Source organism: Chlorocebus sabaeus, chromosome 22 (assembly GCF_047675955.1).
Source record: "Chlorocebus sabaeus isolate Y175 chromosome 22, mChlSab1.0.hap1, whole genome shotgun sequence".
Lineage (NCBI taxonomy): Eukaryota > Metazoa > Chordata > Mammalia > Primates > Cercopithecidae > Chlorocebus > Chlorocebus sabaeus.
This window is the reverse complement of record NC_132925.1, coordinates 33,657,218-33,671,310: the sequence shown is the minus strand read 5'-3', so window position 1 is coordinate 33,671,310 and position 14,093 is coordinate 33,657,218. Positions and strand designations below refer to the sequence as shown.

The following is a 14,093-nucleotide window of genomic DNA, read 5'->3' as shown; positions in this document are numbered from 1 at the left end:
AAAAAGAAAACTACAATTCAGAAATTTTTTATTTTATTGATATTCAATTTACATAACAGGCTCAAATTTTATTAACTGAATTCTGCATCCATACGAATTTAGTCTTAATAAAGCAACTTACTTTGGTAATCTTCCTTTAGGTATGTTATAAAATACAACTTTTAAAGAAACATCACAAAAATATTGTTTGTCGATCATTTTTGTGACTTTAACAGAGAAATCTTCAAGTTTATAATCCACTCATTCTTGCTCACAGCCAGACACTACATAAATCCTTACCAAAACAAAACAAATCCAGGTAGGCCCACTGATACCCCTAGGTATGCTTAGTTGGAATTCACCCAGAGAAACCCATTTTCCCTCTAACGGAGTCAATACTTTCATTCTCTACAGGTATCTCAAAAATGACTATAATAATGCCATGTGGCTTTGGGGACTCGGGGGGAAAATGAAACATTTAATTAAAGGCAATAGTTGTTCAAACAGTAAGAATGTAGATACATTATATACATATATATGTATATAGATATATATGTATTTTTTCCCCAGAGAAAGAGCTCGAGACAAAACAGTAAAACACTTCAACTTTCCCTAACTCTTGAAAAAATATCTGATTTTGAGTCAGTTTACAAAGTTCTTGTTTTAATGAGCCACTTGTATGGAGACACATATGCATAAAAACTTTTTATGAAAGAGCCAAAGCTTGTATCTGAGTTGCAACTTCAGAGTCAGTACACTTGTACTGGGACATACGTGCCCCAGAAGGTTTTATTAAAGAGCTAAAGTTTATGTCTGACTTATAACTTACCAACCAAAACAAGTCACACACATACATAAAGAAGGAAGCCATACATGGTTACTGAAGGTACACAAATTATTTTCAACCAGATGGGTCGCTTCCACCAGAAAGACTGCTAAGCTGAAGCCAATCTTTGTTCAAGTAGGCATTCGATCTGTCACTGAATGCCCAGATTTTAACATAACCTTCTGGTTTTTAAAACTCAGAGGACGGTTCTTCCTTTTGACTCTTGGTATCCTACATGAGGAGGCAAGATAATCCCACCTCTGATAGTTACCTTAAGAAAAAACAACTATTTCTTTCATAAAGATAAAACATAGCAGAAGATCCTTTCTGATAATCATCATCAACATGCAGATTCAAAAAGTTTGACTATTAAATTTGCATGCTAAATAAATGAAGACATTATAATATTTACAGTACACAAACCTGGAAATGTTATATGTCTGAAAACAGGACCTTTAAAATCAGTAATGACATAGAGGTTTCCTATATTGTCCTCTTTATCCTCTTGGTCTTATCTCAGTTATGAAAGCAGCCTATTGGACATGTACTGATTCTGTGCTAACAAAGCATCAGACTTCACTGTAGAAATGAGACCATACCACTCCGTTCAGGGTGTGTCATTTTCTTTTTTTATCAGAGAAATTCACTTCTCCAATATACTTCATGGTTCACTGAAGAAACTCACAGCTTAAAAATATAAGAAGTGAAAGATGGATTCTTAAGGCCAGCAGAAACTAATTATCAAATAAATGTTACTGAAAGAAAATGTTCATATTAGAAATCTCAATAATGAAAAAACATAGAAATGTTCTATGCCCAAATCCTTCATTCGTCTAGTTTTCTTCCAGGTATTTTCTTTTAGTTCCAAGTATCTCTGCGGTTTTAGTCCTTCAGATCACTAGCTTTCAACAGCCATGCCAGTCTTATTCTTACGTAGTAGATCAAATGTTTTCTGAAGCATAATGAGTGAGCTCTTCAGCTGTAAACAAAATTAATTTTTAAAATCAGGTTAATTTTTCTAATCAGATTTGAAAATTTCTATTTTTTATGCCCAAAATTTACAGTGACACTTAATATAGTTTTGTTTATACCAATGCACAAATAAAACGTTAAATACAAAATACCTGATTCTTTGGGGTATCAGTATGATTGCTACAGAGTTCTTCCCATTTGCTGGAGTATTGTACTTCTTCCTGCTACTACATAGTCTACCTCCCAATAGGTCCAGTAATCAAATTAAGCGTAGTGACAGACTTGTTTTCCTAAACGGTTTCTGAAGTTGCAGTGGTCTCCTCAACTATCCCCTAAACAACTCAAGTTTCGCTTCAGTGCCTTTGCATGCTCTTACCCTCATGTTCTTCACCTATCTAAAACTTACTCATATTCACACTCTTCATGTAGTTTTCCCCAGTCATTCTGCCTCTGAACTCCCAAAGCATTATCCTTACTACTTAACACTTTGACACTGAATTTTGTAATTTTGGTCGTTAACAATACACCTGGACAGCTCATTTCTCTAAGAAAATTGTATGCAACTCAAGAGCAGGCATTATGTCTTACTCTTTTTTTTTGGTATTCATTCATTCAACAAGTATTTGTTGCTTGCCTATTACATGTTGGGCAGTGTTCTAAGCACTGGATATACAATGGAGAACCAAACAGGCTCTATCCTGTCCTTCATGGAGCTTACAGACTAGTCAGGGATCCAGAAGTATTAATAAAACAAATAATCACTTACATAAATATATACTTAGATATTTTATTAAGTTTTTGACTTGAGCAACTGGTAGATAGCAGCATCATTTTCTGAAATGAGACCCACTAAAGAATTAGGTTTTGGATCAGAGGAAAATTGACTTACATTTTGGACATAATCAGTTTGGGAATTGTATTAGTTACACAGGTGAAGATGCCAAGTAGTCAAGTGACTGTATGAGTCTAGAGCTCAGGTCGAGGTGAGAGATATGTACTTGGGAGTTGCTGCTATCTGAACATTTGTGTCCTCTTCAAAATTCATGTTCAAACTGAATCCCCAATGCAACAGCATGAAGAGACACAGCCTCTGGAAGGTGATTAGCTCATGAGGGCTCTTATGAATGGATTAGTGCTCTTATAAAAGAGCTTCAGGGAACTAAACAGTCCCCTTTTTCTGTCCTTCAGTCCCTTCTGCCAGTTGGCCACCAAACATGCCAGAACCTTAATCTTGGACTCCTCAGCCTCTAGAACTGTGAACAATAAATTTCTGTTCTTTATAAATTACCCAGTCTCCAGGATTTTGTTATAGCAGCACAAATGGACTAAGACTGGAGTCATTGGAACGTGTGGTTAAAGTTAGGAGTGTGAATAAGATCACCTAAAGGGGGAGTAATAGAGAAGGGAAGAGAACCTAACACAGAGCCCTGGAGCATTTGGGCCAGGAAGAAGTCAGGCAGAGGGGATGTTTTTATTGTTTATTTTTTTTATTTTTTGGAAACGGAGTCTTGCTCTGTCACCCAGGCTGGAGTGCAGTGGCGTGATCTCAGCTCACTGCAACCTCCGCCTCCTGGGTTCACGCAATTCTCCTGCCTCAGCCTCCCGAGTGGCTGGGACTACAGGTGCCTGCCACCACCCCTGGCTAATTTTTTGTATTTTAGTAGAGACGGGGTTTCACCAAGTTGCCCAGGCTGGTCTCGCTCGAACTCCTGAGCTCAGGCAGTCCGCATACCTCGGCCTCCCAAAGTGCTAGGATTACAGGTGTGAGCCACTGTGCCTGGCCAAGGAGATGTTTTTAACTAGCAAAAATTAGTTTTACATTTTTCTAAGTGAAAGAAGCCAATCTCAAAAGACCACATATTGTATTATTCCATTTACATAACATGTCCAGAATAGGCACACCCATAGTAATGGAAATTAGATTAGTGGGTGCCAGGGGTCAAGGGGAGTGAGGGATGGGAAGTAACTACTAATGTGTACAGATTTTCCTGTGGGGTTATGAAAATGCTCTGGAATTAGTGATGATGGTTGCACATCCTTGTGAATAAAAACTTTTATTGTATGTGAATTATATCACAAAAAGATGTTTTTAATGGTTTTAAAGAAAGCAAGATTAGATACATTTCAAGAAAGAAGTGTTTAACTCTGTCAAATGCTGACACTGTAGGATGAAGACTGAAAAAGGGTACATTCTTTTTACAAGCCAGATGTCACTGGGGACCTTTGCTCGAGCAATATTAGTTGGGGAAACCACGGGGGAAGAACACCAGGCAGGAGTGAGCTGAAGAGTGAATGAGTGGAATAAATACACACATCCAACTTTGCTCCCTCAAACCCCACTAATAAAGAGATTTTTAAAAAGACATAAAGCTGTAAGGGCAAGGAGAACGGAAAAGGAGACAACAGTAATGCAACTTTGGAAACTGGAAAGCAGACGGATGACTTGGCAGGCCTAGAAACGCTGAATCGAAAAAGTAAAAGTAGGGAATGCTGAGAACCAACAAAATTAACCCCAAATAATCCTCAAAAGGCTCAGGTGTTAATGACCAGGAATCTCTGGAAGTGAGAATAAAGAAGGATTGCTTGAAACTTTTGGCATCTGACCTTTCCTACTACCTAGGCAGAAGTCTGGAATTTTACTTTCTGTGCAGGATAAAACAGAGGGTCTCTGGCTGCCTGGCTTGAGGGACACCAAGGCATTGTTAAGGATAGCAGTACATACCAGAAACAAGGGTAATACATGAAAAAGTATATACTGAATCCTGGGACCATCCTTTCTGCCTTTCCTTCCCCATCCCTCTTCTTCTGCTCAGCTTCCAAAATGCTGCAGCCAGCCCTAAATCCACCAGGTGCGAGACTGGAGGCGTCTTCTCTGTGGAAACTGACCCAAAGAGGCTGATACCAGGATTTCTCAGCCAAGAGCCCAGTCAGATCTACAGAAAAGTTTGGGCTACACCAGCCCAATCCATATGTTAAGAGCTTCAGATCCACACAAGAAGATAACCAAGGGCTACCAAACACTAAAGAAATTCTCTAACCTTAAAGATAGAAATTAAAATGGGGGGAAGATCTTGATGGAAAATGAGTAGGCCAGAAGAAGATTTAAAAACTTTAACTATCAGTAATATCTTCAGAGAGATAAAGATATTGTAGCCATTAAAAAAAAAAAAAAATTGCAGCAGGGAGCAGTGGCTCATGCCCGCAATCCCAACCCTTTGGGAGGCCAAGGCAGGCAGGTCTGTTGAGCCCAGGAGTTTGAGACCAGCCTGGACAACATGGCAAAACCTTGTCTCTATAAAAACTGCAAAAATCAGCTGGGCATGGTGGCTCACACCTGAAGTTCCAGCTACAGGAGGGTGAGGTGGGAGGTTTCCTTGAGCCCAGGAGGTCAAGGCTGCAGTGAGCCGTGTTCATGCCACTGCACTCCAGCTGGGTGACACAGTAAGACTCTGTCTAAAAAAAAAAAAAAAAAGATGGCCGGGCATGGTGGCTCATGCCTTTAATCCCAACACTCTGGGAGGCCAAAGTGGGTGGATCACCTGAAGTCAGGAGCTCAAGACCAGCCTGGTCAACATGGCGAAACCCCGTCTCTACTAAAAATACAAAAATTAGCCAGGCATGGTGGCATGCTCCTGTAATCCCAGCTACTCAGGAGGCTGATGCAGGAGAATCACTTGAACCTGGAAGGCAGAGGTTGTGGTGAGCTGAGACTGTGCCACTGTACTCCAGACTGGGCGACAGAGCGAGATTCTGTCTCAAAAAAAAAAAAAAAAAAAAAATTGCAACACCAAAAAGACAAGAAATCATTCAGAAAATTAATAGCTCTTTGAAATTGAAAATTTGTTAGCAAAAACTGAAAAACTCAATAGAAGAATTTGAAGATAAAATTGATAAAATATCCCAGAAGTAGAACAAAAAGACTAAGAGATGGAAAGAAAAGGTAAGAATATTACACAATCCATCCAACGGAAGGCTGACATCTGAATAACAGGAGTTGTAGAAGGTTAGGAGAGAGAAAATGAGAGGAGGAAATAATCAACTATATGACTCAGGAAAACTTCCAGAATTATAGGCAAAAGTTTCCAGATCAAAGAATCAAGAGTGTTAATAGCCTCAGAATTCTCAGTAGCAATACTGGAACCAAAAGATAATGGAGCAGTGCCTTCAAAGTTCTAACCAAACCATTTATAAGCAAGACAAAAAGTAGAATGAAAAATTTTCAGTTAGGTGAACTCTTAAAATATTTACCTGTAAATTATCTTTCTCAGGAAGCTACTGTTGGATGTGCTCCATTAAAAGGAGGAAGGTAACTAAGAAAGGCAAACACAGGATACAGGAAGCAGAAGCCACACATAGACAATAGGAACCCCAGGATGATAGCTGTGCACCAGGCATAGAAGGCTACTGGACCTGACTGGAGCCATCAGAAGGCCTCTTCAGTGGAGTATGTATGTGAATAAAGATTCTGAGAGATTTATAAACAGAAAATTGGGGGATTAAATGTCTGTAAATATTAGTAAAAAAAATTGGCAATAGTAGTAAAAATACTAGTAAGATAATTATGGCACATTTATACAGTTGAATCTTATGCAACTGTTAAGGGGGAGTGCTTTATATACTGAGATGGAAGTATCTCCAAGATATGTGGTTAATAGATAAAAGTAAAATAATGGACAGTGTATATAATAGGTTACCATTCCTATAAAAAGAGCTTAATATTACACATTGAATTTTATTTAGAAGGATCAATAAAAATGAAGTAGATATAAACACGCTGATATGGAAACATCTTCAGAATATATTACTAATTGAAAAAACAGGAGGGCCGGGCGCGGTGGCTCAAGCCTGTAATCCCAGCACTTTGGGAGGCCGAGACGGGTGGATCACGAGGTCAGGAGATCAAGACCATCCTGGCTAACACGGTGAAACCCCGTTTCTACTAAAAAATACAAAAATCTAGCTGGGTGAGGTGGCGGGCGCCTGTAGTCCCAGCTACTCGGGAGGCTGAGGCAGGAGAATGGCGGGAACCCGGGAGGCGGAGCTTGCAGTGAGCTGAGATCTGGCCACTGCACTCCAGCCTGGGCCACAGAGCGAAGACTCCGCCTCAAAAAAAAAAAAAAAAAAAAAAAAAAAAAAGAAAAAAGAGGATATACAACAGTGTATATTGTATACTCCCATTTTGTAAATAAATAAATAAAAGTGACTACACAATAAACATAATACCCTTGCCTAATAGAGACTGGCAGGGGTATTTGGCTCTAGCAGGGGGATTTTTTCAAACAACAGTAGGGTAAATATTCTGTCATACACAGAAGAGCAACTGATTCATACTGGGACGAAGGTACTAAGTACTGTGATGTATCAAGTTGCCTACCTGTTCAAGCATCACTATGGAGTCTCGGAGCACTCCCTTTAAACGATGGGCCTGATCTTTATTCTTCTGAATATTTTCTGCTCTTGACACCATATCAGAGGCTAAACTGAAAGAAAAATACCCTCTTCAAAATGTGGAGAATAGCTTCTGATCTTTTTTTCATTTCCAGAAATCATCAGAGGCCCATAAATTTGCGAACAAAACACAAAATTAAACAAACAAAAAACAGGCCATTTGTGGCTACAGGATAGTTAGCAGACCACAATCTCAAACTGAAATTAAGTTTTCTGCAACTAAAGAATTACTGAAATAATATGGCGAATACAGGTCGGGGGGAAAAGACTTACTTGAAAGATTTCTCTTCTTGGAGGCGGAGACGGTAAAAGGACTGAGCAGCATGTTCTATCTTTGACAGCTTCAGAAACAGTGTCACATTCAACAAAACTAACAACAACACACTAGGCAGAGCAAATCATATCTGTTAATCCACACTTTTCCAGACCTAAAGCATTGCTAATGCACAATATACATGCAAAAGCTTCAAAAATGTATATTGTCTACACTGTTTTCTAGTTATTGTTATTATTTAAATCGATTATCTCTATTATATGAAATAATTACTTTTAAGTATTAAGTGGAGGTTGAGGGAAAAGATGGAAGGTAATTAGAGTGACAATACAAGTCCTCGAATAATCCTAACTCACAGGTTTGGGGTATCTGTGACATCTCTCCCATCTGCTAGGAATCCTAGTCAGTGTTGATGTGAGACCACCAGCTTTGAAATCTACTAGATAAGCTTTTAGGATCTATTTTTGGGTGCCTTTGGCTTAGGCAATTACACACCCATAATGCTGCCTTTCAGAAAAGGAAATGAAGATCAATATGTAGCTGATCTCAGGTAGAGCATGATGTATCTCTTATTCCCAGTGGAAGTCAGCAAAAAAAAAAAAAAAAAAATTACCATTTAGCAAAAATTATTCTAGTTCATCTTGGACAAAGGAAGTATCAAGTCCCAAATATACATTAATGCTGTCATATATAAAATGTTACATGCTAAATGAACTTACTGTATTGGTTTTCACAGCAGCCTTTCAAGTGAATGGTTACATACCTTTTTTATATAATATGCAAATATATAGGTGGCATCATATCTCTCTACTTTTTCTATTAAAATATTAACTTGACCTTATTCACTTTTACTCATCAAGAAGATTTATTTTAAAAAACTTAAGATAGTAGCAAGAAAATCCAATCTTTGAAATTATTATGGCATTGAAATAGTATACAGATTAATATTCCAACTTTTGAGTAAACATTTTCTGTAAAGTAATGCAAAAGAACACTAATAATATTTGCTATTCAGAACTGTCATAAAAAACTGATTTAAGCAGAACATAAAAATCTTCCATAAAGCCCAAAGGAACAACAAACATCTTCTATGTTCTGAAATCTATAATTAGAAAAAAAAAAACCCAGCTAATATTGAAGCTCCAATCCAAAAAATTATCACCTTCAATATATCACTAAGTCAGAACCAATTCAATTAAATCTAACAGAATGCCTCAAGATTCATATAGAGCCACGTAGATATTAGTATTCTAAATATGACTGGTTGAGTGGATTCCTATAGAATACCCTGGGATTCAGACATTGTCCCAGTATTTTTTAGCAGGTAATGCTCATATCACTTGCATCAGAATAACCTGGGGTGTATGTTTTAAAATACTGATTCCTGATGCCTACTCAAGAACTACTGAATCAATCTCTGAGACAGGGGTCAAGAAATCTGCATTTTAGCAAGCACCCCAAGTGATTCTTAGGCCCAGCAGAGTTATCTAAGAACCATTTGTCCAACCAAATAGAGGAAAATAGTATTATTGGGACTTCCCCAGCATGTATATATCAATATTCCCTTTAAATTTAGGGAACTCCCCATAAAAACCTATGATGGTTTAAATTAATCAGATTCGCTAAAAAATAAAAACATTTGTTGAATGAGCACTTTGTATTTCCTCAAATTTAACAATTCTTCTTAAAATCATATATAAAGCTAAAAATCTGAAATCTATAAAATTGCTATTTTTATAGGCCAGCAATAGTCAAATAGTGGTCATTTCTACACAGTAATATACAAATACATTCAAATTCTTTTGGAAACTAGTTAAAGATAAATGCTGACACAAGCAAAATAAGCATTCACAACAAATACTTACAAAATACTCATCACCACAATAAGAGTGACGTTATAGTTTTCCATGTCCTTTTTCTTTCCTGTAGATCATAAGAAAAAGGCTGCATTAGAATGAGAATTGTGAATACAACTGATCCAATTTATTTATTTATTTATTTTTGAGATGGAGTTTCACTCTTGTTGCCCAGGTTGGAGTGCAATGGCACGATCTCAGCTCACTGCAACCTCTGCCTCCCGGGTTCAATCAATTTTCCTGCCTCAGCCTCCTGAGTAGCTGGGATTACAGGTGCGCGACACTGTGCCCAGCTAATTTTTGTATTTTTATTAGAGACGGGGTTTCTCCATGTTGGTCCAGGCTGGTCTTGAACTCCCGACCTCAAGTGATCCGCCCCTCTCGGCCTTTCAAAGTGCTGGGATTACAGGCATGAGACACCACGCCCGGCCCTCAACTGACAGAAATTTCATACTCATTTGAAAAGAACTGAAAAAGAAATTTTAAAAGTTATTTGTAAAGATAAAGTGATTTAGGGTAAATTCCCTGCACCCCTTTTTAAATTTCTGACATCCTGAGTAATATGAAACAAATCGACAAAGAGAAAGCTTACAGCACTCCTTAAATTTGGCCTATATTGCAAATTACTCTAAAATTAAATAAGCAATTCAATACAACATGCATGATAACTAAGTAGCTAATAATCAATAAGCAAATATCTCTCCAACTAATATTTGAACTGGGCTTACATTAAATGCTTCCCTCATTAAAAAACAAAACAAAATAAAACATTATCACCTATTCATTGTTACCCAAACTTTTAAATTCCAAAATTAAACAGCCATTAATATTAAATAGTGGATAAACATAGTCACACTAAGCTACAAGCCTCAAAGGAAGATCTGATCATGTAAGAGGATGAGAAGCTATGACAGTTTTATACCTTCAAGAGGAAGAGAATAACAGTTATAAAAAGTAAGATGTGTTCAAAATTGAGAATGAAGATAATAAAAGTCCAATTTTATCTTTGCAGTTTTGCTGGGCTGGCCCTGACGGTATATAAGGATTAAGAAAGCAGTACACTCAAACATGGAAATTGAATATCTATAAATGCTAGGCAGCAAATAAATGAGCAAAGTGGTTCAGAACTTGGCAGAATGGTGATTGTGGTGGGGGCTGTGGCAAGCTGGGGCGCACATAATCTAACAGGGCAACTACTACTATGCTCCAACCAACTGCTGCCATGAAGGGATTTTAGTGCTGGGCTGTCAGATCTGAGTTTTTATATAAAAAGGTCCAATTTTAGCCAGGTGTGGTGGTGCACACCTGTAATCTCAGCTACTCAGGAAGCTGAGGCAGGAGGTTCACTTGAGTCCAGGAGCTCGAGGTTACACTGAGCCATGATTGTGCCACTTACAGCATGGACAACAAAATGAGACTCTATCTGGAAAAAATAGATAACATTTTTTTAAAAATTTAATGTCCAATTTTTGAAATGACACGTGGGCCAAATAAAATATATTGGTTATATGCTTGCCATTTTGCAACTGCCCCTTTATACTTACATATTAGTTATCTTTAAGGAAATCAGAGTTTGATAAACATTATCAAAAAAGGAGGGAAGAAACAGAGACCTCCTGACATATCTTACAAACAAGAGGCACATTTTGCTTCCTACAACTAAAGTATAAATCTTTCATCTCTGTTTACCAGGTGACAACTACCTGTAATATCCGCTTTGGCACCTAAGCCCACATGTCCGGAGGAATGCTGAGAAGAAAGTTTAGGAACTGTTTCTGCTGTTCGGTTGAATGCTCGCCTTCTCCTTCGTAGGCCAGTAAGTTTTCCAGGGTCTTCAATGGCCTGATTTAATATAGATTCTTCAATTAACAAATCTGATTCTAAGAAAAAAAAAACAATCTTTAGATAGTGGGGAAAGCTCCTCAACTTTAAGATACTGGTTTTTGCTGGTTATTTTTGATAATTTTCTTTAACGAATTCCTTAGGTTCTTATGGCCTAGATTTAAATTTTACACTTAATGAAAAGCTTTAGAGAGTACAATGACCCCATAATGAGGTTTCATTATTCCAGGAAGAATGTGTATTAATAAATGACGGGATCATCAGAGCAAATTTGCCATGTGCTATGTTATTAATACATATTAATGTAATGATTTCAGTTATGGAAACAACAGGCCACCCACTTACACTGGATCATTAGAAAGATTTCAAAGACAGATTATGGTACTTCTCAACCTTACAGGAAGGAGTAGCATATACTAGTTCTAATTTTCAACAAGGGTTTGCAAGAAAGGAAGCACTAGCAAAGAAAATCTGTAAACAACCTAAAAACCTCATTTTTATCATTTTCAACCTTTTCCTCTGCCATAATTTTTTATTAGAAACTTATTCTGGGGCCAAACTAATTTTTGAGTTTCATTCTTCTCTGCTCCTGATGAAGAATTTAATAGTGAAATAGACAAGGAAGAAAGGCAAGGAAAATTATCAGCCAACTAGATGATAAGCCTTAAATTACCTTGAGTTGACTGACCACCAGCTTTTCTTCAACTAAACTTAAATTATGCTCATATATGTGTGTGTGTAAAAATATATATATATATATATATATTTCTCCCATGTATATGTTAAGAAATATCCAAAGAGAACCACTGTATCATTTTCTCCAGTCAGTCTCTGGTACCCACCTCCACCAAATCCACAGATGTACGTATTACCATTGCCAAGTGGGCCTGTATAAGCTCAGGAAGGCTGCATCTGATAAGGAAGGTGACCCTGAGGACTCCCCAGAGGTTAGACAGCACAGGTGTGTATCTACAAGCAGGTTATGCAGTCAGCCTCCTTGGCTCCTTACAGAGGCAAAGGGGTATGAGAGCTCTTAACTGTGTGATCTTGATAAAAGTCACTTAACCTCCCTGTGTTTCAATTTCCTTTTTTAATAAAATGAAAAATAATAATTGTACCTTGTTCTGAGTATGAAATGAGTTAATATTTGTAAAGCACATAGAACTTTATTATATATGTCTGGGATATAATAAGCATTATGTCAGTGTTTGTTCGGCCGGGCATGGTGGTGCCTCACTAATCCCAGCACTTTGGGAGGCTGAGGTGGGCAGATCATGAGGTCAGGAGTTTGAGACCAGCCTGACCAACATGGTGAAACCCCGTCTCTACTAATAATACAAAAATTAGCCGGGCATGGTGGCACGTGCCTGTAGTTAGTTCCAGCTACTCGGGAGGCTGAAGCAGGAGAATTGCTTGAACTCAGGAGGCAGAGGTTGCAGTAAGCCAAGATCGTGCCACTGCACTCCAGCCTGGGTGACAAAGCAAGATTCCATCTCAAAAAAACAATTAAAAATAAAAAAAAGTGTTTGTTTGACCAATGAAAATTAAAAGTTTTGAAATTCCCCAAGTGGCAGAAAAAGTGGAACAGTGGGAACCACTGTAGTGGGAGTCGTTCCAGCATCATTGGCCAGCTTCCTGTTATGAAGCCAAATGAAGAATCAATCCATTTTGTTAATAAAGCCCATCTTCACAAAAATAGATAAATAAAACAATTTACAAACCAAGCTGTTTGAAATAGTCCTCCAAAGAACTCCAGGAATTCTTTTCAATTAAAGATTTGACAAGGCCCCATGGCTGTTTTCTATATTTCACATCTGTGGAAACTCTAGTAGAATGAGAAGGAAAGAATATTTATTTAAAGAGCAGACTTTAGTTATATTTGTGTTACAATTAAATGTGAGATTCAGTGGAAAGTCAAAAAGATTCAAAGTCATTAATATTATAAAACAAAACGCGTTCATTGATAACTTTTATTTTAAAAAATCAATGTGTGCCGCTAATAATTTCATCAAATTTTCCTTCTAAGTACTTGCCATTTTACTTACTTCCTTTCTCTAGCCCTAAATTTTATTTATCTAAATAGCAATAAAGGCTCAAAATAAATACTAAATTTTCTAAATTCCTTGTATAAAAAATCTCTAGTGGTCATACACTAGGTGAAAGTAACTACATTAACCAGACTAGGCCAAGTCCAGCGCTCTGTGTAATGCACAGACATTTCTCATTTCCCACTGCAGCACAGCCCATTACTGCTCACTGAGCACTCCCACAAAACTCCCAGCCCCTTTGCCATTAAACAAGGTCACGTGACTGGTTCCGGTCAATGGATTGTGTACACAGTTCTACAGCTTTCTCTTCCTGTGGCAACTGAAACAACACATATTCTGGATCACGTAGCTCCGGATGCCAAAGCCTTCACCAAGCAGGGACCTTAGGTGAGACGCCCCACTCCTCTGCTGACCACCGTTGGAAATGTAATTTGAGCAAGAAATAAAACTGTTGTGTAAAGCTACTACTAAGAATTTAGGATGAATAAATTACCAGGATATAATCTAGTCTATCCTAACATACTCATTTACAGCAGCTCACCTTAGCCTGCACTTCTGTTTTGAAGATCGGATGATACAGTATCTGTTCACGGTATAGAAGTAATCATGGTAGGGGACATCATGTGTCAGTACTTCTGAATCTACCAAATAAAATCGTGCTTCCTGACTTTCTTTATACAGTGTCTGCCAAAATAAGATAAAAAATGTTTGTATGTATATGGTTAATATATGAATCTTCTTGCCAATTTAGAACATGTATACTAGGATTCCTTCTCAAAACTTAAAAAAGACATGAGAAACCTATATGCAAAGCTAGAAGAGCCTACATGCTGACTCTGTTGTCTATA

At 37.6% G+C, this 14,093-nt stretch overlaps 1 protein-coding gene across 2 annotated transcripts in view; it reads right to left on the bottom strand.

Annotated features, from left to right (window-relative positions):
• Positions 1 to 16: 16 nt before the first annotated feature.
• GRAMD1C (GRAM domain containing 1C) overlaps positions 17 to 14,093 on the bottom strand; it is a 109,645-nt gene continuing 95,568 nt past the window's right edge. For both annotated transcript variants that reach the window (XM_007985763.3, XM_007985764.3), the window contains 7 exons: positions 13,787 to 13,929; positions 12,919 to 13,022; positions 11,059 to 11,235; positions 9,365 to 9,422; positions 7,499 to 7,609; positions 7,152 to 7,257; positions 17 to 1,784 (listed from right to left, as the gene is read on the bottom strand). In XM_007985763.3, the coding sequence (XP_007983954.1) occupies positions 1,704 to 1,784; positions 7,152 to 7,257; positions 7,499 to 7,609; positions 9,365 to 9,422; positions 11,059 to 11,235; positions 12,919 to 13,022; positions 13,787 to 13,929 (780 nt within the window). In that variant the 3' untranslated portion in view covers positions 17 to 1,703. The remainder of the gene's footprint in view (positions 1,785 to 7,151; positions 7,258 to 7,498; positions 7,610 to 9,364; positions 9,423 to 11,058; positions 11,236 to 12,918; positions 13,023 to 13,786; positions 13,930 to 14,093) is intronic.